The sequence below is a fragment of the Siphateles boraxobius genome, unplaced genomic scaffold (genome assembly GCF_051911475.1).
Source record: "Siphateles boraxobius isolate OS27281-9 unplaced genomic scaffold, OSU_SipBor_1 3, whole genome shotgun sequence".
Lineage (NCBI taxonomy): Eukaryota > Metazoa > Chordata > Actinopteri > Cypriniformes > Leuciscidae > Siphateles > Siphateles boraxobius.
This window is the reverse complement of record NW_027508919.1, coordinates 7,971,874-7,999,569: the sequence shown is the minus strand read 5'-3', so window position 1 is coordinate 7,999,569 and position 27,696 is coordinate 7,971,874. Positions and strand designations below refer to the sequence as shown.

Sequence of the window (27,696 nt, the reverse complement as noted above, 5' to 3'; positions counted from 1 at the left end):
TTCTGTTCCAGTTTTTTATTGAATCCATTCAATGACAATTCTGAAAACTTTCAACCAAAATTCCAACAAGAATAACTTGTACAAAATATGTAATCTCAAAAGACTAACTTTACTTTTCAAAATGTAAAGAATCTGCTTATTACAAGAAAATAAAAATAAATAAAAGCATGTTGTCTTTAAATTAAAGGATTTATAAAATATTCACATACATGTGTTATACTTGAAAAATAATAGCAGTCTTCTTTTGCCTCATTTTAATTGCATAAAAACAAAACAAAAAAAACAACAGTATTATGTATGTACTGTATGCAACAGTATGCAACATTATGGAGAAAACAAACCTCATTACGCCTTCCTGGCTCTTGGTCCTGACATCAAGTTACTCCTGACATCAAGTTACAGCGTTTACGAAAGGAGTTTATTTTTCAGGACCTGGACCTTGTTTGAAAGCTTGTGTGCATCTAGCTCCATAAAAATCTTTTGAAATACTTCAAAAGTGTACCTCAGGTCCTGTGGGTAAGCCAAGTTTAAAGTGTAAATTAGACCAAGCATCACAGAACAAGCATTAGCCACATTGTTCAGGTTTTCGAGTATTTGGACGCCTTCAATGATAATGCCGACATCTTCATAAGCGTCTGTAGCATCTGCCCCTTCATGTACGATGACATAAATGCCTAGGGTGGTGTTGCGCATTGAAGTTTGGGCTTCATCATGTTCAACATCCTAAAAAAGTAAAACACAAATAGAAATAATTAATAACAGATCTGGGGTGAAAGTGGGAGTTGGTTGTAAAGAAACATACAATAGTTTTTTTTTTAAGTAAATAACTTACCAAGTACTCCTTCACAAGGTTTGTGGGGTCTTCGTTCATGTAAACCGTAAGGGCTTTCAAGATGCATTCCCGTTTTTTTTTCGATGGTGTCATTCTGAAAAAATTTTAAATGAGCTTTAGTTAGCACTTTGCTTTTTAGACTTGTTACTGTACCTGTAACATTTTAAGTAGCATTATACAGATTATTCCACTGTGATGTTTTCATTCAAGTCAAGTTTGTCATTCTTGTGATTACATGAAGAAACAGAAAAACTGAGAAAGATTAAATCCAGAAGAGCTGCGTCAACATCTCCAAGACACCTGAAGAAACCTTCCTGCAAAGCTAACTGAAAAACTATGAGCAAGTGTACCTGGACAAAAGCAAAGGCTGGTCACACCAAGTATTGGTTTTATGTAGTTAATAGAAGTTAAGTAAATAAAATCTATTTATGGCATTATGTTTTAAAACAGTACAAAAATTACTGTAGCTTCGCAGGAAGGTTTCTTCAGGTGTCTTAGAGATGTTGACGCAGATCTTCTGGATTGAATCTTTCTCAGTGTTTCTGTTTCTTCATGTAATCATAGACAGACTTGATGATGATGAGATCCAATATCTGTGTGGATCATATTGGCTATTGTCAGACTCCTTGTGCATATAAAGATGTCACTGGATTATTACAATTAATGGCAAAAAGAATGTTTGGAAATGTAAACCGACATTTTGTACAGACTCACTGCAGTAAAAGATTTAAATACCTGGCTTAAAACCATTTTTTTGGGTTCTGTTTCTCTTGGCCTCAAGAACATACTCCACGGAGTCTACAACTTTAAAATTTTCCCTGTAATATTCTTTACGCTTAAATGCAGAGGCTAGTGGACCACCATGCTTTATTGCTGTGAGTAAAGGATTTGTTGTACTTAAAGATGTAACAAGGTCTTTGACTAGAAACTCATCATTGTCAATCCTGTGCTTTTGTAAGGTGTCTACAATAATTCTGTATGACAAAGGGAAAGAAGCATCACTCAGTAAATAATGCAAGTCCTCCAACAACTCATCGACAGCTGTGCCTGGGACATGATAGTGATTCTCAAGCTTCAACAGCAAGGAAGCAAATTTTAGCCCTACCAACTTTGGCAAGTTCTCTGGAACCTCTCCTGTATCAATACAATCGGAATCCTCCTCTAACGTAGATGTATTGATTTCTTCGTTTGAAAGAGTGTCATCAGATATTCCTCTTACTTCTTGTGTTTTCACTATTCCTTCCTTAAAATCAGTCAACGAACACTGACAATGTTTTCGCCTCTTATGTGAATTAAATGTGCTATACACATTTGATTTAAACAAGCAGTCCTTAAACATACAACTTACTGTCTCATGACTGCGCAAATGCTTATTTATGTGGAGAAAGTAATCATTTACTGAAGGAATGTCAGTAACACCACAAACATGACAATTTATCTTTGTACTTTCGCTAGAATTTTGCTTTTGAGGTTGCTGCTCACTACCATGTGATCTGCATAAGTGGGACCGCAGTGCATTCCAGGTTTTAAAAGTGCATGGACAGTAAGAATATGCGCATGGATATGCTTGTCTGCGGCCATAGTGTCCATGTACCAACCTGAAGTGTTTTAAAAGCTTTGATCTTGATGTGTGAGACGAGCCACAATCTCTGCACAGCCACATGTAGGACTCTAGAACTCCAAAACTCTGTGAGAAAAAAAACAAGATGTAAGTCACCAAAGAATAATAATGATATAAACAACACTGTGACACTTTATAATAACGTTCAGTTATAAGTGACTTAAAAGTTATTAGTTAATGATAAACTAATAATTTACAAAACATGTCTATATTCACATATGATTAATAAGTGCTGTGCTAACATTTTATGAATGTTTTGTTAAATTAGTTATGTCACTTATAAGGTTATTAGTTAATGATGAACTAATCATTTACAAAACATGACTACATTCATAAATGACTAATAAGTGGTATGCAATTTTTTTTATTGTTTTGTTAATTCAGATATAAGTAATTTATAAATTATTAGTTAATACAGGTTTATAAATTATTAATAAGTGGTATGCTATACAGTAAAAATCTGTATATCCATGATAAATAGTTTACACTTTAGATTAGGCCTAACCACCAAGCTTGTATTACTTAACGTTAGCTAACATCAGATGCCATCTTATTCACATGTCAAATGTGTTTATAGCTGTTATTTGGGTCTTCCAAAGTTTGAGAGTTAACATTTGACATTAAATAAAAATGCTCAACACCATTATTTGAGACAGTTATTAAAACTGATAACATTACTAAAATGTGAAAGTGCTTTGCTTTATACAGTAACGTACACACAACAATCTGTTAACACATAAATGGAGAAACTCTTATTAACTAACAATTTAATAAGTTATTTGTGTCTTTGTGTGAGGAAATTCACATCAAAGTTAACAAGTATGCATATTATAAAAGATCGAAACACACGAATGTAACGTTATACCTAACGTTAACTAACAAAAATGCGAAAACCAGACGAGGAACGCGGCAACTTCATTAAAATAGCCTAACATACAAAACACGATATCCGCGATAATCTACTGACAGCTTCTAGCTTATATAAATGCATAAAAGTAAAATACCTCACCTCTGTGTCCACAAAGACAAAACGTTGATTGTGAAATGTTGCATTTGACTGCACAAAATGGCGATGAGGGAATTTGAGTGAGCTGAAGGATCGTTGGATGTGCTTTCCATCTGCGCATGTGCAAATACAGCTCCACCTGCTGACCAAAGTGCGGTACTGCAGAAGCAACACAACTGCATTTCATTCATTTAACACAAGTGAGCTGTGTAAATGGGAAATATCACTTTTTCTAATTTTGTCAACACAACTGTTTTAATTTTAATGCACAAACGTAAGAGCATTATTTAATTTAAACATAATTAGATTCTTAGGACCAACAACTACCAATTTTCATTTTTTTGAGTGCAGACTCCAGGAAATTGCGTAATTCCAGCCTGGTTAGAGTTGGCCAGATTAGCTATGTTTCCATCCACCTTTTTTATGTGCATTTTGGAATATCTCACAAAAAATGCTAAATGGAAACTCCAAGATGTGCATTATCCGATGAGAAAACATGCTCATAAACTACGAAATTAATCTATGAAAAATTAATCTATGCGCATCAAAAAAGACATGTGACCATGGGAAGGCATAACTGGACTAACCAGCTGACCGATAATAGTTAATAGTGTTAATAGTGAGAATTGGACCCTAGACTAAATTGTTACCATAGTTATATACAATGGTTTCTCCTACTTAATCAACTTCCATTTTTCTTAGTGATATTTATCGCTAGTTAATCAGGAAGTGATGATTTTGTTTCTTTTCAACTCACTGGATGGAAACGGTTCTTTATTAGCAAAAAGTTAAATTCGCAACTGTAGATGGAAAAATTTGCATATTGCACATATAGTAAGAGCGGCAGGCAATTTCTCAATAGCTGTGGATGTAGTTAATACCATGCAATGGATTCAATACTTCACAATATTTATGTTTCATCACTTGTTCTGCACTAATGCCGCCTATAATGCCAACTCTTCTTGCATATTCTTTCATGAGCTTTAACGTGCTCTGACATTTCAGATCCGCTCAGTTTCCACTGACATTCAGCAAGACGTAATTTTTCAAAGGTCTTGAGCAGGAGAAAATAACAAAATAAAATAAAAAGTCCATAATTAAGCAAAAGCACTCTTCCTGAATTTGTGAGGGGGTTTTTTTGGGAGAAAAAGATGACATTTGAGGAGCGCTTTACAGTCCAAATCGTCCTTCTCATGTCTGCTTTCTCATAGAAGTAGAGCAGGGGCCCTGTCAACAAATCACAGCAAATATGACAAAGCTGAACGCGACTTCTCCTTAAGGAGTTGGTACTCTCCAGTTATGCTTTATTCCTTGTCTGTGTGTATTTCCTCACTTCTTCTCTTGTTGTTAGCCTATTTTATTGAATAATAATAGGTTCCTATGAAGCTGAATTCTGACATGTGAAAGAAAACAAGCCTGTGGTAAAGCTTGAATCTTTTTGTATGGACTTCACAAAGACATGTTAAGCTATCTTTTCAAAAAGACCCAACCTGCTTTGCGCAAATGCTTTGCCTTGAATAATTCAGTTTGATGCAATAAAAAGCCAAATATGACATTTTGGTTCTGGGACTGTCAAAACTGTCTGTCCAGTAGATATTCTAAAAGCCTGTTCAAACCAAGAACAATAATTAAGAGCTAACTATAACAATAACTACATAAGTCTCCAGAACAATGCACAATATTGTTCTGTTCATTCTTCTGCGTACGCTGCAGTTCTGTCGTCTGCTGCTTTAAATGCTCGAGCTCTTAAAAGCAAGATGGATTCTCATTGGCTGTCAATTATTTTTATGGTTCCTCTTCTGAAAAAAAAAACTGAGTCCAACAATATTGTTTATGTGCTGTTATCGTTATAGTTGTGGTGTGGACTCTGCTTTTCTTTTATATTTAGAACAATTTTTACAATTATATCTTTAACGTTATAATCATTTGTGTGAACAGGACTTTATGTAGCCTCCTAAAAAACTGAAAATTTATTCCAATAGAGGTTGTCGTTAGCATGTTGCTAAGGTATGTAACCTATAGTAACACTAGTTTTTTTTTTTATGATTGTCATTATTCCCCATGCATACTTTCATTAAAAATGCAGACTCACAGCATTGTTTGTTATTATTCAAATAACACAATGTGCCAATGAATTATTCATTCTTGCTACCGCTCTCTCTCTCTCTCTCTCTCTCTCTCTCTCTCTCTCTCTCTCTCTCTCTCTCTCTCTCTCTCTCTTTGTCAATAAGAAAAACACTCTGTGGATTGCCGATTTAAATATATACAGTCACTTACATGAGTAAGGCCATAAAATAGTAATCATTTATCAAACTGACATCTGACAGTATCGGAAAACACTAACTGCTCATATAATCTCAGTGTTTATGAGGTCACAAATAGGCCTGTTTCTGAAGGTTTTTTGTGCACTATGATTTTATGAGGTTAATACTCCAAACTGGTGGAGTTTAAGACTCTCTGGCTGTAAAAAGTCAACAGAGGTTGTCAATACTGGCTTGCACTGCTCAAACTGTACCGCTCTGCCAGTATATGAGCACTCCATGTGTACATTTGATGGGGGGTGACAGACCATGAGAGCATGAAATACATGCAGTTTTGTTTTGCAAAGTCTCCCAAGAGCTTTGGGAAAGAGGCAGGGTTGAGGTCTTGCATGAAAATCAAATATAAAGAGGAACATTGCAAGGTACCTTATGCTTTCTTTAGCTAACAGTGCAAGAAATATCTGCATTCTCTTTTATGCAGTCATGTGTCTTTTCCTTGTTGTAGAAATTTGAATATGTCATATGAGAAGCTTTTGAGACATGCTAAATCTGTTTATTTCAATTCTGGCCCTGGTCTGTGGCTTTAGAGACCATTTTCTGTTTCTCCTCAGGGGTTAGAGTAGCTCTTATTTTTAAGGCTTGATTGCCGTAAACTGTTGCTCGTTTATCCATAGATGTGCGGTGACAATTAGTGTGTGTGTGTGTGTGTGTGTGTGTGTGTGTGTGTGTGTGTGTGTGTGTGTGTGTGTGTGTGTGTGTGTGTGTGTGTGTGTGTGTGTGTGTGTGTGTGTGTGTGTGTGTGTGTGTGTGTGTGCGTGTGTGTGAATGTGTGTGTGTGATCAGGCTCAGTTCCTGTTGTGTGTGAGCCTTGCTAGCTTTAGGGAGCCCTTGGAAAAATGGAATAGTAATGCCCTACATATTCTTTAGCATCAGTTTAGTAATATTCTGAATCTGCACTTCAATTAAAGGGAGATTTTCACAGGTTCCCTGGTGACTGCGAAAATAGGATAATGCTTTTGCACTGCAGATGCTTATATTAGTTATTTGTTGAGTTATATTGTGTCTACAGAATAATGCCTTATAAAACTTTTTTTCCCCCCACAAGGGAGCAGGTTTTAATCTAGTTTATTTGCAATAAATTTAGAGTGGCTGTACAAGGACAACTGAAATTGCTTTTTGTATGAAAAGTGAAAGTTAAACAAGACTTTAAATTTGTGTAATCAATAATTAGTTAAAAAAAGCCAAAGAAAGATAACTTTTTTATATAAAATGGGCACAAAATAAACTTAGAAATTAGAAACTACACCTACACAAATAAACATAGATGGTGTGTAACATCATTGTTCCTCGCAGAGTGTGTGTGGAAAGAAGCACAGATATGCACTGTAGGCTGTTTAAGATTTCCACAGCAGTTTATAAATCTCAATCAAGAGAGTTATACCGTAATTAATCCAATTACACTAAGCTAGCATGCTAATATGTGCATGTCATTTGGGTCCAGGCTGACAAATGCCATGATTACTCTCCATGGAGGTCTGTAATACCTAGAGAGAGCTATCCGTTAGCATCCCCATTTATCTCAATGGCAGTTGGTGCTGAAAGTACATAAAAATGCACCATCTTTGCTCCTAGCTTGTGACACTGAGATCTACGGTTCATTTCATGTATTTATTACATGTTATGCAATGTGTGAATATTTCAAGTAGAGTCAGGGTACATGAAAAGGGACAAGAACAAAAGAAAGAGATGGAAAGATTTTTAAAACAAACTGTTTTTTATATATTTTTAAAAATTGTTTATTTTCTATTTACACATTATAAAATTTCAATATACATTTTAGTCATGAATTGACAGATGTTTTTGAGTCCAGATGCAGTTACAATGTATGACATTAACCAACATGACCCATGTCATCTTAACCAAATTCCGGCCCTTGTTACTCTCAAAGAAATCAGCATTTGCGCAGCTTGAATTATTGCCATCTCTTATCTTAACTGGGTCAGAGTAAGGAGTTTGTTTTTCCAAACAGGTCCATTGTGCACTGCACACAATGTGCAGCTTGATTAGTCTCCATCAAGTCAGATAGACATTGATGCAAACTGTTTCCTGTTAGGAATCATAGAGCAGTGACAAGTAGGTCAATCAAATGACCAGAAATAAAACTGGAAGAGCATAAATACAGTCTTGCTTATACCGTTTCTCCACCGAGTTTGATTTAGCTCCTCTTGCAGTAGAAGCATCACTACTCTGTAATTGGAAAGAGTGTGAACTAAATCAAAACTGCAGTCATGCACTTTAGTTTTAATTCCACACTGCTTCTGTAAGAGATGGTCGAGCCCTGAGGGAGAGTCTACTCATCTGCTACACGCGCTCTAAATGAGGGGGCAAAACCTCCACTCACTGTACTGTCATTAATCACAAACGTTGTATCAGGATTAAAAGTCTTGACAGGTCCCGCCATGCCATATATTTCTCCATTTTTATTAGATCATCACTTTTGCAAGATCCGCATGTGTAACTGTTTGTCTCACACTTTTATGTAAGAAATAAATTTGGGAATTTGACATTTTATTAGGTCATATTCATTGAGAGACTATATGGAATATTATTATTTCAATCACGACAACTCTTGGAATAGTTTTAGCATGTTATTGAATATGGCAATGTTAATGTGTTTGACCTTGGCGTACTAGGGCTACATTCAGACTCCATCCGATTTTTCTGCATATCCAATTAAAATCCGATCAGATTTAGCAAGCGTGAACATCCAAAGATCACATGAAATGCTATTTTTTCATATATGGTTTGAAATCCTATTCAAATTGCATTTTTGGATATCCGTTTCAGTCTGACTGCTCTCATCGGATTTTGTGTGGTTTATGATGTGACTTTCTCACGCCAGATAAACGTCAGATGTTGTAATAGGAAACATGCTGAATGTCGCTGCAGAAACAAGGCTGTGTTGTTGCTAAGTGGCGGACGAGCAGAAAGTGACAATATAACGGAGACATGCTTTGAAACCGGCGGAGACGACAACATGGAATAAAGCCCCGCATAACAGCCATTTCTGCCGCTAGCTCGTAAGACGCAGTAGTCCGGCGCAACAGCTACACATTTTTGTCATGTTGTAAATAAGACAACATCTGTATTGCAAACCCCTCCATGTTGCGGTTGTTGTTTTTGGCATATGCCTACCAACGTAACCTCATTGCCATAGAAACCAATGCAGATATTCTGGAAAACGAAACAGCGGCATGGGGCACACAAATCAGATCTGAACAATTGCGATTAACAATGTGGATGTCAAGAATTTTAGATCAGATTCCAATCTGATACACCAATAATTTGATTTGGACTGACTGTGAATGTAGCCTAGATCTGCCACGCTGCTGCTGTTTATTATTGCTGCTGATGCTGCAGAGCAAGCATGGACTTGCTACTGATAATAGATACACAGACACGCTGCTGCGAGCATGTAAGATATGCTGCTGCTGCATAGATAGACTTACAAAAATCCTGTGGCAGATCTAGGCAAGTGGAGCTGGGGGAGGTGGAGGGCTTTAGAGGAACTCTGATAACGCGGTGCAGGTCTAGCTTACAGCAAACAATTAACCAGACTATTTCAATGTTGAGCAAGCAGTCTCATTGGCTGCAGGATCAGCAGAGCTTGTGCCATGCATTAATGACGTGATGCATGCAGATTGCATGTAAATGACCTATCAGCCTGCGCCCTCTAGAGTTTCATGACTTAACTAGATATTTTAACAAATGATTTGTCACATCCCAGGACTTTTTACAATAAAAAAATTACAGCAAAAGGCTGTTTAAAATGGTAAAAAATGTAAATGAAAATGATAACACATAAAAAAAATGTATACATCCATGTGATTTTATTATCTCAAATCTTGATGTTGATTAAAAAAAAAGTCTTCATTATACGTTAACTATACCCCCCCCCCCCCCCCCCCCCTCCTTTTGTTCTTGTCCCTTTAACGGAACTTTACTTGAGATATACTGTCTTCCAATATAAACGAATTGGTTTGCTCTAAGGAGATTCCAAAGCCTATTTAAATACAAAGAAGAGTAATTGAATGGTCAGGGAGGATATAATTAAAAGAATCAGAAACGTACTAATCTACTGTCACACATTCTCTTTTGCTTACACTCAGTAATATTAGGCTAGTTAATAATTTATCAGTCTCTACTTATTAGATGATGTTAAAATCCCATCACAAAAGCCCAATAAAGCAATGTCACAGACATTAATCATCTCTGAAGGTTTTTGTACATAATATAGAACATAATATTGTCCAAAGAAGTTTATAATACCTTGAGAGAGCTGTCACTTAGGACGTCCATTCGTCTCAACGGGCAAAGAGCTCTCCAAAAAATGTGGTGTTTAGAGAATGAGGTATCTTTTTATTTATTTATTTTTTCAGATGAAACTTCCTACATTTCCAGCTCTTGTCTAATGTTATAGTGTAATGTCTTGTTGCCTTCATTTAACGGTCTATGAAACAACAGAACAGGAAAGTCATGGCCATAGTCTCTAATGTTCTCAGATCTAGTGGTCCTTGTGATTCAAATCATCTAGTTAATAGTTTTTTTTTCTTGACAACATAAAAGTTAATCTACAAAAACAGAAACTATTAACACAGTGATTTCAGTCTAAATGTTCCAGGCCATTTGTGTCCGGTTCTGGGAATCTGAACGTGCACCAGAATAAATTCAGAGATAACAGTGGAGATGAGTGAAGTTCACAGAGGTAATCTGTGTTAACTGATGTGTTTTTGCAGCATGTTTTCTTCTAGTCTGTTGTTTACGCATTGCACTTGAGAGTATGCATTCATTATCTGCTGTTATGAATCTTTCACAATAACACAACACTAGAGCAGATGTGTCTCTGCAATTTGACAATGATGAATTGTTGAATGAGCATTTAAGATGAAACCTGAAGATAGAACACTATATAATAATAAATAATTATTCATTTTAAAATGAAACGTATATGAAATATTGCAATTTTAAATTACAATTCATATACTGAATAGGTGGAAAAACAACACAGATGAAAAATAACACTAGAGCTGCACGTTTCTGGATAAATTGAGAATCACTATTTTTTTTATTTTAAATAGAGATCAGGGGCCGTATTCACAACACATTTTTAGGCTAAAAGTAGCTCCTAACTGGCGAATTTAGTAGCAACTCCTAAAAATAATGGGCGTGTCACTCCTAACTTTAGGACTCCTAATTTTTTTCACTAAAAGTAATTCACGAAGCATTTTAGCCCTAAAAGTAGCACCTAAGTCTGGGACAGCTTAAAAGAAGTCGAGAGGACTCCTAACTCACTAAGACCTATTCACAAAGGATTGTAGCGCATATCACCGCCTCGCAGTCGTCCGGGGTCTGCGACACAAGCGGGAATGCTGCATTGATCTGCAAACAAATCTTCTCCTATGTCTCACGCTTAGTTTTACTTGATATCCCAGTGTCGAATTTCCCTTTTATTTTTATTTTTTTATTTTTTCAGCACCAACTGGGCCAGCAGCAGTAACTGATCCTGCGTCCAGTTGGGCTTTCTTTTTCGTTTTGGCGAGTTCATAATCCATCGTCATTCAACTATTACATTACTTCAATAGGAGCAACATTTACTTGCTTTAAGTAGTCTATTTAGGCTATGGAAGCTTGTTTCCGCCACAGAATGAAAAATAAAAAAAGCTAATTGCGACTTTTTATCTCACAACTGCGACTTTATTTCTCACAATTCTGACTTCATATCTCGCAATTGTGAGATAAAAAGTCGCAATTATTTTAATTTATTTTTATTCAGTGGCGGAAACAAGCTTCTATACTAATAGGATGTCAATTAACCAAGCAAGTGTTAATGCAAGTGTCGTTTTTCATTATTAGGCAAGTGGCGGTTTCATTAGGGTATTAGGCTACCTTAATTTAATTTAATTTAATGCACCACTTTTCTCTCTCTTTCTGCCTTTTTAGAATTACACTTCACTGGGGCCTGCACAAACATGTCATTATATATGCATTTCGATGACATTACTATTATTATTTTGTGTAGGACACAGACATATTTAGATGTCGTAATTCCATGATTTGTTGCGTCTGTGTTATGTTCCGCATGATGTCATCTAACAACCAATCACCGTGATCATTGCGAGGAAACTCGTGCATGAGAATTGACGTCATCCATAGCAACGAAGACTCACTCTTAGTTTAGGAGTTGTCATTTTTCCTTACTAAGAGTAGGTCTGAAAGGCGTTGTGAATAACTTTTAAGAGAAAACTCCTAGCTAAAATATTTTAATGGGATTTAGGAGTACTCCTAGTGGTAAAATAAAATTCTTTGTGAATACGGCCCCAGGGGCCGTATTCACAAAGAATTTTTAGGCTAAAAGTAGCTCCTAACTGGCGAATTTAGGAGCAACTCCTAAAAATAATGGGCGTGTCACTCCTAACTTTAGGACTCCTAATTTTTTTGACTAAGAGTAATTCACGAAGCATTTTAGCCCTAAAAGTAGCACCTAAGTCTGGGACAGCTTAAAAGAAGTCGAGAGGACTCCTAACTCACTAAGACCTATTCACAAACCGCTTTTTGTGGCATTTCACGTTGCGATGTTTTGAAATGCGTATGCGGCGGCTACAGGAGCTTCCAATCACGAGGGAACAATTTTGCATTGTAGGCATAACTAGGGATGCAACAACGCCACCAACAACAACCAAAACTACTCACTGCATGTAAACTAATTGTAACATTTCATTGTGAATCAAATTAAAATGTTCTTCTCTTTGCAAACGTAGGCAGAGGCATATAGTGACAGATTAATTCAATAATGTTGCAAAGATATTGCATCAATCCATATGTTTCATTAGGCTACTAGGCTATTTGTTTTTCCTTACTCTTTATTCATTTAGGCTATTTATTCAGTTATTCATCATCTTCCGTCCTTCGCACTACTTGTGTAGCGCACGCATTCTCAGACCTGTCACCTGTCACTCATCATCATAGGGGAGGGGAGGTGTTTGGAATCATTCCCGCGTTACAATCATCAGCCAATCAAGGTGGTCACTTCAGTCAAGCTCGTGCATGAGTAATGACGTCATCCATAGCAACGAAGACTCACTCTTAGTTTAGGAGTTGTCATTTTTCTTTACTAAGAGTAGGTCTGAAAGGCGTTGTGAATAACTTTTAAGAGAAAACTCCTAGCTAAAATATTTTAGTGCGATTTAGGAGCACTCCTAGTGGTAAGATAAAATGCTTTGTGAATACGGCCCCAGATCACGATTCTCCCATTATTCTGAATTGATGACTGAACAAAAACACATGCAATTTACTAAAGGTTCTGAGAAAATGTTAATTACTGCAGTCCATTTAAAAATATTTCATTGGAATCGATCTTTTTTAATCAGTTAGGATGAATGATTATATGACAAATACATATTTAACAATCAATTGTCGCCACCTACTGGTGTAATGATGTAATTTATTCAATTTTTATTTGAAGCATTAATTTACTTTTAAAAGCTGATTTACTTTATTCTGATCGCTGCCTTAGTCATCAGTGTTTATATCTGAACTTAGATATTATTCCATTCCTTATATCAGGGCCGGCCTGATAATAGATTGCATACACACATACAACGAGCGCCAGTACATCATTACCGGTATTATAATGACAGACTTTGTTGGATTCTGTCATGTACAATCCAACAAAGTCTGTTACAATAATAATAATAAAAAAGATTTTGAGGACAGTTAAACTGTATTGAGACAGTTGAGAAATAATAATATTTGTACAGTTTTCAACAATAATCATCATTGTTGAACCCTTGCTCTTATTATGTTTCTGATTTCTCAGTTTTGTCATTATTTTAGCAGATAATTTATTTTATATGTTTTGAGACAGTTTATTTTAAGAAGTTTCAAAGAGTTAGTAAAAGAGTAAAGTAAAAGTTAAAACTTTTTTATTTAAGTAGGCATCTATTTTTATTAAGTATTTATTTTGTATCAATACATAACCTCACTGTATTCATTTATAATGTATCATTATTGCGTGACATTTGTGTCAATAATCATCAAGCACAGGTGACTTTGCGTAGTTGGAGGGGGCCCCCAAATCAAATTCTGCTTAGGGCCCCCAAAAGGCTTGGACCGGCTCTGCCTTATATGATAATTTTAATACAGAAACGATGAGTTGAAAATACTGTTTGTAACTGTTTCACACCTATATATGACAACTGCTCTCTATGGGTCAGCGCAAACACTAATTTAAATGTTCACTGTGATCGTACTTATCAAGTGTCTCATTGAGAGTTTTCATTTAGGAATAAGATCGCAAGGGTATTTGAATCAAAGATCGCAATCTTTTAACGATTAATCATGCAGCGCTAAAATACACAGATAGAAGTGTGTGCAAATAAACAAAGATATTAGCAGTAAATGTAAATCATTAGACTTTGATGGTCTCTCACAATTTTACCAGTACAGTTTAACAAAAGTTAAAACGACATTCACTTTAAGAAAAATGTATGTCAAAACTTGTCACGCACCGTTTATGCCTTCATACAACATGAACAATGATTATAACGCATTGTTGGCTTTCTCAGGCTGTTTAAAAAATCTCTTGAGCATGACCTTTCGTAGACCGCACTTTAAATATCCTTTTTGAAAAGGCCACACACAAAAAAAAAAACAGCTGACACAAAGGCCACATACACACTGCAGCTAAATATCGCTGTCACTTCTCTTTTGAGTGCTTGAGCGGATCTGTACACAGATTGGCTACATAATTTACCCCTGAAATATTTTGCTATAGCAACCAAATAGTAATTAAATTAATGTACTGTTTATACAACCGAACTGAACCGGTTAATGCAGTGTCATCACTCTCTTTAGGAAACTGACCGCATGTTCGAGCTTGTTGGCATGTAATATGCCACAAAATAATCCATAAAAAAAACACTTGTTGAATAGCAGTACATCTGTATATTAACATGGATATGACATTTATTTGTAAAAAAAAAATGGCAGTGGGGTTAGCATGAAAGGAGTCAATAAACATTACCAGGTTATCAAACGTCCTTTGGAAACATTCCTTTATCTTACCCAAGTCCAGAACTGTTTTCCGTGTTTGCTAGATGTGCCGGGTATGATTGAACTTTTCATTATGGTTGTTGTTATTGTACAATTGATGTTTTTAGTGGAATCTGTGAGTCTGTGCTCCCAGTAGGTTCTATATCGGTTAGCATTTATTGTCTTTGGTCCACATTTTTCTTACAGAGCCCTATGTCATAAGTTTAGAACACTGCTATAATAAGCCATGCTATATGGCCATATTAGTCCCTCTAGTCAGTTTATTTTGCAGTTGGTTTTCTGTGCAGTTAGTTTGGAATGGGCTTTGCATAACGGTCGTGGACCATAATTTAGGAGTTAATAGTGTAATGCTTTACTTATTTGCATTTTTGCAATGATTTTGCAGTCATGCTGCTGAATGATGTTGATCTATGTACTCTTCAGTGTCGGTAATTTAATGAATTGACATCATAGAGGTTCATTATGAGGCATTTATTAGCATGTTAAAAAGTGATGTAGCATGTATAAATGTAGAAGTTTTGTATTAATGTTTAGTAATCCAATTAAAATATATATTTGTATGTGAAGTCAAACTCAAAGATTGTGTTTTGTAATATTTGTCATATTATGTATTTATTGTTTGTATCATAGCCTAGATGTGCTCTTTTCATTGTCAGGTCTTAGTGGGTCAGGCTCCAATTAATTTGGCTATTTTATGTTATATTAACATATCTTTTGTATGACACTGGCTTTATGCATTGTATTATTTTAGTCAGTAGCCTATACACTGATGCAGCAAGAATAACATTCAGTTATTTGGGGACATAAATATTTACTTTTATTCTGGGTTTGTTTGGTTTGCATTTGATTGTCTTTTTGTGTATTATTCCACACCTTAAATAGTTATATGATGTCGTTTATTTGTCATTAATAATCATCACCAATTAGTAACTGCTTTCACTTTTGAGAACTTGGGTACTCGTGCCCATCCTTACATTGAATATATATTTATGATTGGTCTGTTTGGGTAGATGATCTTTGCGCAGGTGTTTTCGTGAGGGTGTTGAATGGTTCAGCACACTTTTTGAAGAAACTATGAAGAATCAGAAAAAGAAAAACAACAAGTGTTAATCGTATTTCCATAAATGCAACCCTGGTGTTCCAGTGCTGGTTAGACAAAAAAAAAAAAAACGGTCCCACACAAATATTAGGTATCTTTTACTACTGTACTAACATTTAACGTAACAATTTGATACAGTGCACTTATTGTGTACATACATGTTTTTTACATTTTTACTTATATTAAAGAAATAACTGATTGTAGTTACAGCTGTAATTAATTTCTGTAATTACATCTATAATTACACTGTTAAGCACATGCTTACATCTCAACACACCCTTAAACCTAACGATCCCACCAAACCTCTCCCTAACTTTACCCATATCCCACCTCAATAGCAACAAAATTGTTTTGCAATACAACATGAAAACAATAAGTACATAAACTTATTTTTGATGTAAGTCTGTTTGGATAATTGTTGCTGATCTTTATTTGACAGATTAATACTGTACAAATCTTACAAATATTGTTGTACTTAGGAACTTTTTCAGATAACAAATTCACCCGTCTATTTAGACTAACAATCATTACATTGTCCACAAAACAAGCCTCTTTGACAACCTGCACATGCTTAGTGATGTTCATGCGATACAATGTTAATCTTATTTCAAATACATGTTAGACCAACAATATTTACCTAAATGATGTCCCATCTAGCCTGAATGAATGAACAATGTTTGGCATCAATTTTTTTACTTTTTTAAAACCTTCATCTGTGTGAGTTCCCAGCATGCACTGCGGCATGAATGAAAGGAATGACAACATGAATTAAAAACTGCAATCAGTAAACAATATTCTTATACTGTAATATTATATAATTTATAATATATAATATTCTTATACTGTAATATTATATAATTTATAATATTACAGTATAAGAATATTGTTTACTGATTGCAGTTTTTAATTCATGTTGTCATTCCATTCTCATTGTGTGATGTTCACAGATCATCTTTATTTTATATACAATTGTATACTTATTTTATAATGCGTTTATTTTATACTGTTCTTTTTATAGTGCAAAGTTTAACAATTTACTTCTCCGAGGTACTTTTGTTGAAATCTGAGAAGTCAAACTCTGACTTTTCATCTTTGACGTTCTGTTATGTGGTTGTGGAGAACGATCTCAAAATGCACTGTGAACCAATTTTAAATGCAAGCTGACTGCCCTCTGGCAACAACTGTCTAAATAAACTCCAACAATATTCTGAAAGGATTTTATGGTTTAAACTAGGTGTTGCAGTGAAAATCTTGCTCTGCTCAACACTGAAATTCAACAGTACCTCACAGTTCAGTAAAAACATCCATATGAAATAGAATGAGGTGCTTCAGAAGAACAGGACTGCTTGTGAGATGGCTGAGGGTTATACAAACATCACAGAGAAGAGGATGAAAGAGAAAATGAAACTGTAAGCACTTTTCCTTAGATATGGTGAGATAACAAGTTGATGGCAAAAGCACCCATTCGTCTTCTCGCATGTGTGTTTTGAGAATTTAGTTGTGTGATTTTGATTTATGTTTCTGTGCCTGATGATTGTGTTTCAGAGCATGAGGCCTCATGCCAGTTGATCTGTTTGTGTTTGCCAAGCTGAAAAGCTGATTCACTCTGGGCTCTCCGTAATTGAGTCAACACAAGTCCGTGATAACACTAGCCTCAGTCCTGCCCTGATACATTAAATGTTTATGAGCTTTTAAAGTGTGTAAGGCACTTGTGACTGCCAAGATCCTCTTCTAGAACCATCACCATGGGCTCCCTCAAAGGCTTCCTACCCTCTGTTCCTTGTCCACAGTGGCCACACTGATACCACAGGCACACGTACAGTCACTTGCAATGTATTTCTACTATATTAAACTGTGTTCCTCAAACACCATGTCCCATTAGTTACAAGAAGAAGAGAGGCTGGTGAATTGACTGGCTGTACCATTAAATTGAGGAGCAGCTTGATTCAGAAGTTGTCTTCTCAGACAAACTGTGCTGTTATATCCCAGCGGTATTGTGACTTCCCAGAGCACTTAACATCACCATGCAAGCTTTATAGATCCCAAGACTCAGGCATGAAGCTTGTGTACTCAGTGACTGCAGATTGTTTGAATGTTCTCTCTTTTCAGTAGATTCTCTGAAAAGACCAATGCATGTTGCAGGAACAGACATCCAAATATTACTTGTAAACAGCTACATTCTTTTCAGATGGTTTTAAAGATAAAATAAAAAATAAGAATGTACTATTGAAATTGAGTTATTCCAATCTTTTTTTGGATGGAAACACTGGAATTCTGTGGAATGTATTTTAATATGGTAAAAATGCATTAAATGTAATACTGCATTCATATTTAATTATTACATTTGTTTAATAATTACAAGCTTCAAGCAGAAGTTAAGCTTTTGTAACTTCGACTTTTATGCAAATTTCAACCAAAAAAAAAGTTTAAGCTGGAATTAGTTCTTGCATTCACTTTAATACTGTAATTGAGCACTGAACATAAACTATATTGTCAGTCTTTTTGAACTTTATAAAGGTGTCAAAGTCTTTCCTCAATTCAGTGAGCAGATATTCTGTGCAGTTTCGAGTGTTTTTCTGTGTTTATGCCCTCTACCTTTCCACCATCTGTTCGATGTTTCTATCCTACAGAGGGTCTCTGCTCCTGGATTCCAAAGCGTTAGGTCATCTTTTTAAAAGTAAACAGCATGTCTACAAAGACTGGACAGACGGCTGTATGTCAAACATTCTGTAACATTTTTTTTTTTTAATTGGCTATTCTGAGCTGTAAATCCCAGATGAACAAAAGCTTGTAAGAGTATCAACGGACCCAGTCTACATTTAAAGAAAGTAGCTTATGCGTATTAATGTGCTGAAAATGAGGACGCTTGCTGAACGTTGCATCACATTGTGTAGCTGGACACATTTAAACTCTCTCAGGGAGAATTAATACAGAGTATTCACTAAATGTAGGGAAATTAATATGAGATTATATCTGTATTTTCTTGGGACGGCATCTAGGCTTTAATAGCCATAAGTTGGAAGCAAAATGGAAACTATTAATATTCTCTTGATATCCTGTTTACTTTAAATAATAAACGCAGCACACAAGAGGCTTACAAATGTAATTTTTAAAAAGAAATTAGATTTTTCATAAAAATGTGAGATATGTATTATATATATTAAATTTTGTTTTCAATATTATATTCACTATATACATATATATATATATATATATATATATATACATACATATGTATGTATTATTGTATGTATTATTGTATGTATGTATGTAGTGAATATAGTTTTATATGTGGGTGTATATATATATATATATATATACTTTGTTGCAACATCTACTTGATATTGTATAATTAACATATTTTGTGTTGTATTTTTATATGAAGTTTCTCATTCATTGTCATCTTTAAATGCTTATTAGGTGCGATGAGACATTTTTATACTTTTATATTTTTGTAATACTGTTATACAAAATTACGTAGCTTCTTACATTATCAAACACAGCAGAACAAAATAGCATTCTAATTTCAAGCACATTTACAGGCCCTTTCCCCAAAACACATTCTGAGAAAAGTGCTCTTAACTGCCATACAACTGTCAAAAAAAAGCATGTGGAACTGTCTTAAATCACCTGAGGTTTGAACCAGTTTCCTCAGCACAGATCACCTCCAGACCCCAAGACCTGCATGCATTTGACCCTCCACCATTGAGATTGTTGAAGGTAATAAGCTCTGACTCAGTTTGTGACTCACAAATGTAAAATATTAGGGTGTAGGCCGCTGTGTTCATGTCAGTGCATTTGTCCTTCTCTTCCCCTCCGCTTGTGTCTGTTCTCTGGAGCTTAATGACCAGCCATGCAGCACACAGGTAGATTTGAGAGTGGAGGAGGTTAGACAGAGGAGAGTGGTTAGAGAAGAAGGCCAGAGGGCATACTGACTCTCCAGTGGGTATCTGTTAATATTCAGTTAACTTTTCTATTTTGAGTTCTTCTCCCTTTTTACTGTAGGGTTTAGGAGAAGGTATGAGTGGACAGGGGTTAGTAGCCTCCAATGCCTCCTTTTCCAATCACTGAGATTCATTTTTCCTACTTGTTTTTATTGAAAATATGACATTGGATATTCTGAGTAGATGATTGAACCTTGCAGGCCCCTTACCTGGGACAACTCACTATTATTTTATATATAATAGTTTTATATTAAAACATGACCCCATCTTACTGACCCCAAACTTTTGAATGGTACTGGCACTCTGCAGTGACTTAAAACAACATTTAAATTAGAAGGGAACAGTCCAAAATTACTTTATCCAACCTGTGTTTCAAAAAGAGAAGGAAATGATTGGCAGTTTGTTTGTCATTTTATTTCTATATATGCATGTTCAGTTTTTGTTTGTTCCAGTGAACACATTTTGGCTTCATTTAGGCAGTTTACAAAAAAATATATCTTACTTCACCAGAATTATGTTGTAATGCTAATTTTGCTCTTGATCTGTACAGTTATCACTGCAACCAAACACTCTTCTGCTTGTGTTTACTCAAAGGATGCTGCTGGTTAATGGATTTATTCCTATGAGCTTGTGAGTTTATGGCTTGAAGTGGATTAAATTTTGCCCCTTCATTTTATTCATAAAATACTTCAGCAAGGAGCTTAGTTCTCAAATCTGAGAACTGCCATCCATTTGCTTTCATCACAGACATATCGGCTGAAAGCATATGGACATTTATGTGTAAATATTTGCTCCCCTCATTCCCACATAAATAGTGTTTTGCTTTATTAGCAGACGAGAGAGATGGATTTATAAGATATTGCCCTGTTACTTGAAGAGAACAGCAGTTTTTGTTCTTTGGTTTGAGAGATTGTGCCCTCTCTTTATCTTACTCTTCTACTGAATCCATTGATGGCAGAATTTACATTTATTCATTCGAAATGGTCCTCCAGATCCTTAAAGGTGTAGTTCACCCAAAAATTGTCATTATTTATTCACCCTCAAGTTGTTCCAAACCTGTATGAGTTTATTTTTTCTGTTGAACACAAAGGAAGTTATTTTGATGAATGTTGGTAACCAGACAGCTGGTGGCCCCCATTGACATCCATAGTAGGAAAAAAATACTATGGAGGTCAATGGGTGCCGTCAACTGTTTGGTTATCAACATTCTTCAAAATACATTTTGTTGTGTTCAACAAAAGAAACTTGTACAAGTTTGGAACAACATGAGGGTGAGTAAATGGTGACATTTTTTTTTTTGGGGGGGGGGGGGGTGAACTACCTTTAAGATTCTACTTTATTCAATTGCACATTGTTCAGGACAGTGTCAAGGCCTGGTGGCCAACAGTGTTTGCAATACATGCAATGAGTGATTTATTTATTTGTTTATTTATTTTACTTTAAGTTTTATACTGTATGTAAGCAAAAAATTGTCAATGTGACAGTTTATTAGTAAGTGCCACTCAAACACTGAACACATGTTATAAAGTAGCAATGGGTTTCTGAAAAAGTAGCTTTTTGGGAGCATGACTCCATCCTAAGACTCAGTGGATTTTTTCTGACCCCTAGAAGATATACAATTATAAAAACACAGGCTTTTGAATCATTATGTGTGTTAACTGCTATGAAACAATATGAAACAATCCCGTATTTTTATCAGTCTGTTTGTTTTTAATTATCATATTAAGAAAATGTGCATGCGTTCTTTTGCCTTTTTAAGAAAGCATTTTATTTATTCTTTTTGCGGCATAGTTTTTCACCTGTATTTAAAAGCGCTTCGTCAGAAGTACAAATACAACAGCCGTTTTTAAAATCATATCCAATGGTTGAAAAGAAAGGAGTAAATACTAGTAGGTTGTCAATCAAAATGTTGAGCGGTGATTCGTTCCCTGTGTTCCCTGTCAGAAAACAAATGGATAATTCGGTAAATTAAAATTTTTATTTAACAGAATTTATCAATTTATTGCCTGCTGTAGTTGTTTTAATTCACATCCTTTCTAAAAATATGAAAGTGTTTGGTGTAATATATTCTTAATATATAAGGCTGTCAATAAACTAATTTCATGTTATTTTATATTTTATTTGTTCATTATTTATTTTGTTGGATTTTAGTTGGACTTAGTCAGAACTGTTTCAAAAATAGTGATCTGCATGATGCCTGCTGTCTTGCTCAGTGATTTTGAATTTAAATGGCAAGTAAAATAAAGACATGTTATGTTACATTGGTGATGCAATTGTGTTGTAGTATTTTTATGAGCTGAAATGCAGAATACAAATGTTTTTATTAAGTTAAATGGACATTATATAACAGTTTCAGGTTATGTTTTAGTGTTGGTAACATGTCCCATATCGTCCCACATTTGGTTTGTTTGATGCTGGTCACCCTATGTGTGACTGTGTAGAATTTCTTTGAATTGCCATGAATTTAATTCCACTTCCTGTCATTCCAATTCAAATTCAAATTCAACTTCCTGTGGGGCGGAGTCATTTCACTTCAAATTCCAATTCATGAATTGAATGGAGGCCAATTCTGAAATTCTGAATTTTGCACAAGCCTGCTATCTTGGCCTGTAAGAGCAAGCATGTGCTTCTGATCTGCAATGTCATGGTGCAAAACTTAACTGGAAATAAAAATTTGTAACCTCTGTGCTAACTTTTATTAAAGTCAAAAATATTTAGTATCACTTAATCAACCCAAACACAATTTTAAAAACTTGTTATGGTAAAAATCTTTGGAGAACAGTATAGATGTGACTGCAGGGGTTTTTATTTTATAATCTAAATAAAGGTGTGCATTGATTGTTGTCCGGGGTTCTGCCACAGTATCTCTCTGTTTTAAAATTCTCCAATCGCATCTCTCTTACCTGTGTGGGTGCTCATTAAAACACACACACACTCCCAAATGTGTCCCTTTGAGGACGGAGAGAGGGAGAGGAAACAGATGGTGTAGGATGTCGCCCACTGTTTCTGTCTTCTACACACAGACACACATTCTCCTCCAAACGTCCCTTCCTTCAATCTTCACTGCACCTGACTTTTACTTAATCCAGAAGTGTCTAATGCTAAATGTACTGTATATCATCACTGTATCTTCAGTTTGAACTGAACTTTGAAATCTTCCTATATCAGCTAAGATGTAAATATATGTTCTGTTGTGGAGCACCTCACGGCATGTACAAATAATAATTAGCAAGATTGAAGGTTTGTTTTTAACATTGGTAGAGACATTTAAAATCAGTTAAATACAATGCATCATGTTTCCTCCTACTGTGAAATTGCAGGTTACAGCAGATCAGTTGTTCTTTAAAGAGATTTAGACTATTTTATATATAAGCATAAGGTATTTTTCAGGCCTTCAGTCACATGAATGTGTTGTTCAAGATAGACTGACTTACTGTATGATTTATTTCATAGATTCATTAAAAATAATCAACTCAAAAGCACTATTTGTTTACAAATCAGACATCACAAGTTGAATGACATTAAATTGTATGTTCATTGTTGCTTACAATGGCAGCACACTTGAAAACAGTAAATAACCTGTTTTCACTAAAAAGTGTAGTTTTGGTGGTAAAAAAAGTTCACCTTTAGAATCACCTTAAAGCCCCACCGAAATCCAAATGTAATTTTTTTTAGCTCTTAGGATGAAAATGTTAGCCTTAATGTTATAAATTATAGTCCTTCATGCATTATAGTCCTTCAAGTCTATTGCGATCTCAAAATTCTGGCCAGTTAATACCTAGAATATCAAAATCGACTGCTGGCGGTAGATCCTTTTCCTATTTAGCACCAAAACTTTGGAACAATCTTCCTAACATTGCCCGGGAAGCACAGTCTGTCAGTTCAAATCTAGACTAAAAACACATCTCTTTGGCTTAGCATACACATAACACATTATAGACTTCTATAATTCAATGTTAGGCTGCATAGTTTAGATCAGCCGGAACCGGGAACACTTCCCATAAATCCTGATGCACTTGGTACAACATAAGAAGGATGTATGTCTACTCTAATATTAGTCTCTCTGTTTATCCCGAGTTTTACCGCAGTCTGCCGGATCCAGGCCATATCCAAATCTGACGAAGGGCCATCGCATGGACACGACGACAATACATCCCTGAAGTGCCAGCCTCATCAGCCCTGTGAAGGCCTCATGGACACCTCAACAAATTCGTCTCCATACCGGCGTGATGACCTCGACCCCCAACCAGATGAACTGATGGAGTTTGGTTCCTTAATTGCCATTGTCGCCTTTTTCGCCTTTCTTCGCCTTTTGTCGCCATTGGCTTTTGGCTCGTTAGTTGGGGACATTTAATTTTATATTTAACAATATCATTACAACATTATTTTCCTTTTATCTCTGTAAAGCTGCTTTGAAACAATCTGTATCGTAAAAAGCGCTATATAAATAAAGTTGACTTGACTGGACTTGATAAATAAGCTGGTGTGTTCCAAAACAATGACAAAATTCACATTTAGGAGATATAAGCATGCAAAACTTACAGTCTATCACTTCCACTAAAATAGATCACGGATTTTCATGACGTCACCGCGGACTTCAGCTTCTCATCACATCTTCTGTCCAATCAAATGCTCTCTAGAATCGAAAGTGTCCAGTCCCCTATGCTATAAATACCACCTGGCCGAAGCGACCGTGGCTGTACCTGACTGTACGTTCGGCAGTAAACGCTTGCTCAGTGTCAGCTGTTTGTGCTCATCAGTTCCATCAGTTTACTGTCGGAGTTACTGGAGTAACATATACTCCGGGATATTGTTTATTTCGAGTCGGAGTGACTGTCAGGCACGTCCGAATGCGAGTAACTTTAGAAAACTGGATCAGCGCTGACTCTGTTTTGAACGATTCAGTTTGATTTGGTGAACTGGTTCAACCAAAGCTGCACGTTTCAAGGCACTTCAGTGGGCCTTTAAGAAATTGAGAAACTGAGACTTCAGTTGTGTAGTCCTTCAGAATATGAGTTATCTAGCAGGGATGGATTGTGTTTATTTATTAATTTTACTTACTTGATTAACTTGACTGCAATTACTGTGAATTTTTAGCATCCAAAGCTCACAGTTTCTTTGTCTGCCTGTTTGTTCCTTCACACTCACACAGCCCATCACAATGACCCAATTACTGATCACCTGCACCTGACACCTGTTGGCACCCTCATCAAGAGCACTATAAGAGCACACACTTCTCACTCCCTCATTGTTGGGTCTCCCATATGGATGAAGACTCAATACTTGGAAGACTTTGACTCTCCTTTGCTCTACTGTCTCCTTTGATCCCTCTCCCTCTCCTGAGACCCACGTTTCAATAGCACGTGCTCTCTGTAGGCATGTTCACATTAGCAGATAATGAGTTGCCATGAGAACGACGGACATCTCTATCTTTTCATACAGATTACATAAACAAAGAATATTTGTTTTTGTTTTGAATTAGATCATTTAATTGCAGAGACTTAAATGTTTATAAAGATATATTGCGCTTGCCTATGTGACTAGGATTCACTGAGTTTTGTTTAAGTTTAGAGACGTGCTCCAGAAAACAGTACACGGAGACGGAGAGGCAGAAAGCACACCCTGTTTATTTTCTTTATTTTACAAATGCACAATATTTAGTTTTGATTGTAAGAGGACACATAAAAAAGTTGACATTTTACAGTTTATTTTTTCATATTTCATAAGTCTGTGATTTTAATTCTATTTTGCTGCTTCGTGAAAAAATCCATCAAAACGCGCCGGCGCATTTGTCGACCCCAGAGGGTTAACTTGAGCCTAATAGGAAAGAACATAAATTGTGATTAAAAATATATGCTCACTCACATCAAGACGCCATTGCAGTGGCGGAGTCCATGCAGGAGGAGCAGCGTTTGGCACTGCGTCACTTTTCAGCGCGAGCTGTTTTGAGAAGCCCATTTTCACCTCCATTGCGTTGGAGAAGCAATCCCACGTAAAATGCAGGTTGCACACTCCAACTCTAGGGGGTAACTCACGGTCTTCCAGGCAAAATGCATGTAACCACTGGCGCCTAATTTCCAAGTCTGCTGGAAAGCTATGCAGTCCAGCAGTGCTGTTGCAACCAGCAACACTGCACCTACATCCCATCCTAAGCACTGTACTAAATACAGATAAAGCTAATGTTAAAAATCTAAGCTAACTTGAAGCTATCTTAACTGATGAAATACTATGCTACTAACTAACTATGCTTCTAACAATACTACACTAACAACTATGCTTATTAACTACCTAGGCTACACGGAAAAATTTAAATAACTATATAAATGCTATGCTAGCTAGATGCTAATATACGTTATCCTGATCGATTTCAATACTCCAAATTCCAACTCCTGACTCGCTACAATGGTTTTGACGGAACAAGGTGTTTTTATACCAGGGGCTGAGCTTATGCCAAGGGCCTGGTGAGCTCGTACCAAGGGTGTGGTGAGCTGGTGCCTGCTTTTACACCATATATTGTAGAATTAAAACACTTTATACCCAAATGTCAAAAAATGTACTCGAATCAATGAAAAGCACTATTAAAGCCCCAGTCTTACAGATCATTAACTACAAAAAGTTGTTTTAGGGTTTAGTTACCCTTTAAGTGTCACGGATTGGCCAGGTTCTTCCACCACAATCACCCAACGATCACAGTCACCTGAGTTTTAACAAGAGACACCTGCACCCCATTAGCCACTCTGCTTCATAAGCACACACCACACACCTCTCATTGTCCGGGCTCCTTCATACGAAGCGGACTTATAGTGCTTTTCTCTACGAGTATCACTAACCTATCTACCCTGTGTTTACTTACCAGTTCTCTGTGCCGATCCCAGTCTGTCCAGATCATCTCTGCCGTGGTGTACGAGCCGTAAGCCTTTCAGTCCAGTCAAGGGGTGCGTGAGTGTGTGCCGTCAGCCTGTTAGCCTCTTCTCCACTCAGGATATCTCCATCCGACGTTCCTGCAAAGGAAATATCCATTATCCATCCACGGACTGCATTCAAGTATTATCCATATCTGAGCTCTGTTACTCACCCATTTCTGCACGTTGAAGTATCCTGAAACTCTGCTGTTTGAATTAAACATTATCATCACTACCTACCTTGTTGTCCGTCTGCTTCCGTAACAGTTAGCCCGGACCTAAAGACAGTAACAGCATGAGTGTTCCAGATCCCTTTCAAGAGCTGGTGGATTCGTTGAAGAGGATTTTAATATCTTCTCCTACCATCGCGCCTCCCACACCACCGGCACCGCCAGCGCCACCACCACCGAGCACTTCTTCAGCAACCGCAGCTTCCAGTCCCATGGCCCGACCAGCGCCCTACTCTGGCGGGGCGGAGGAGTGCAACGGATTTTTGCTTCAATGCTCTCTCATATTTACCATGCAACCCACTTTATATCCTACCGACCAGTCAAAAATAGCATTCATCACATCGTTACTCACCGGTCCAGCTCTCCAATGGGCAGAAACGATCTGGAGGCAAGCTGGTCCAGCCATTAGTTCTATACAAGCTTTCGTTTCTCACTTCAAGGAGGTGTTCGGCCAACCTGATGGAGAGATATCAGCCGGTGAGCAACTTTATCATTTATCTCAAGGAAAGATGTCGACTCGTGAATATGCCCTTCGCTTCCGCTCTCTTGCTGCAGCCAGTGGATGGAACGAGCGGTCCTTACTGACCACCTACCGGCTTGGTCTCACACCCCAACTCCATCTACAACTGGCCGCTTTGGATGATCATATGGGGCTCGAAAAGTTCATTCAACAATCCATCAGATGCTCAG

At 36.4% G+C, this 27,696-nt stretch overlaps 1 protein-coding gene across 1 annotated transcript; it reads right to left on the bottom strand.

The window, feature by feature from the left end:
- On the bottom strand, positions 1-27,006 carry LOC143756615 (uncharacterized). Its single transcript, XM_077247194.1, has 6 exons — positions 26,950-27,006; positions 25,023-25,244; positions 3,463-3,618; positions 2,431-2,519; positions 833-926; positions 1-723 (listed from the first exon to the last, which is right to left on the bottom strand). The coding sequence occupies exons 1-6, from the start codon at positions 27,004-27,006 to the stop codon at positions 406-408; spliced, it is 936 nt and encodes a 311-aa protein (XP_077103309.1). The 3' UTR covers positions 1-405.
- Between the last annotated feature and the right edge of the window lie 690 nt (positions 27,007-27,696).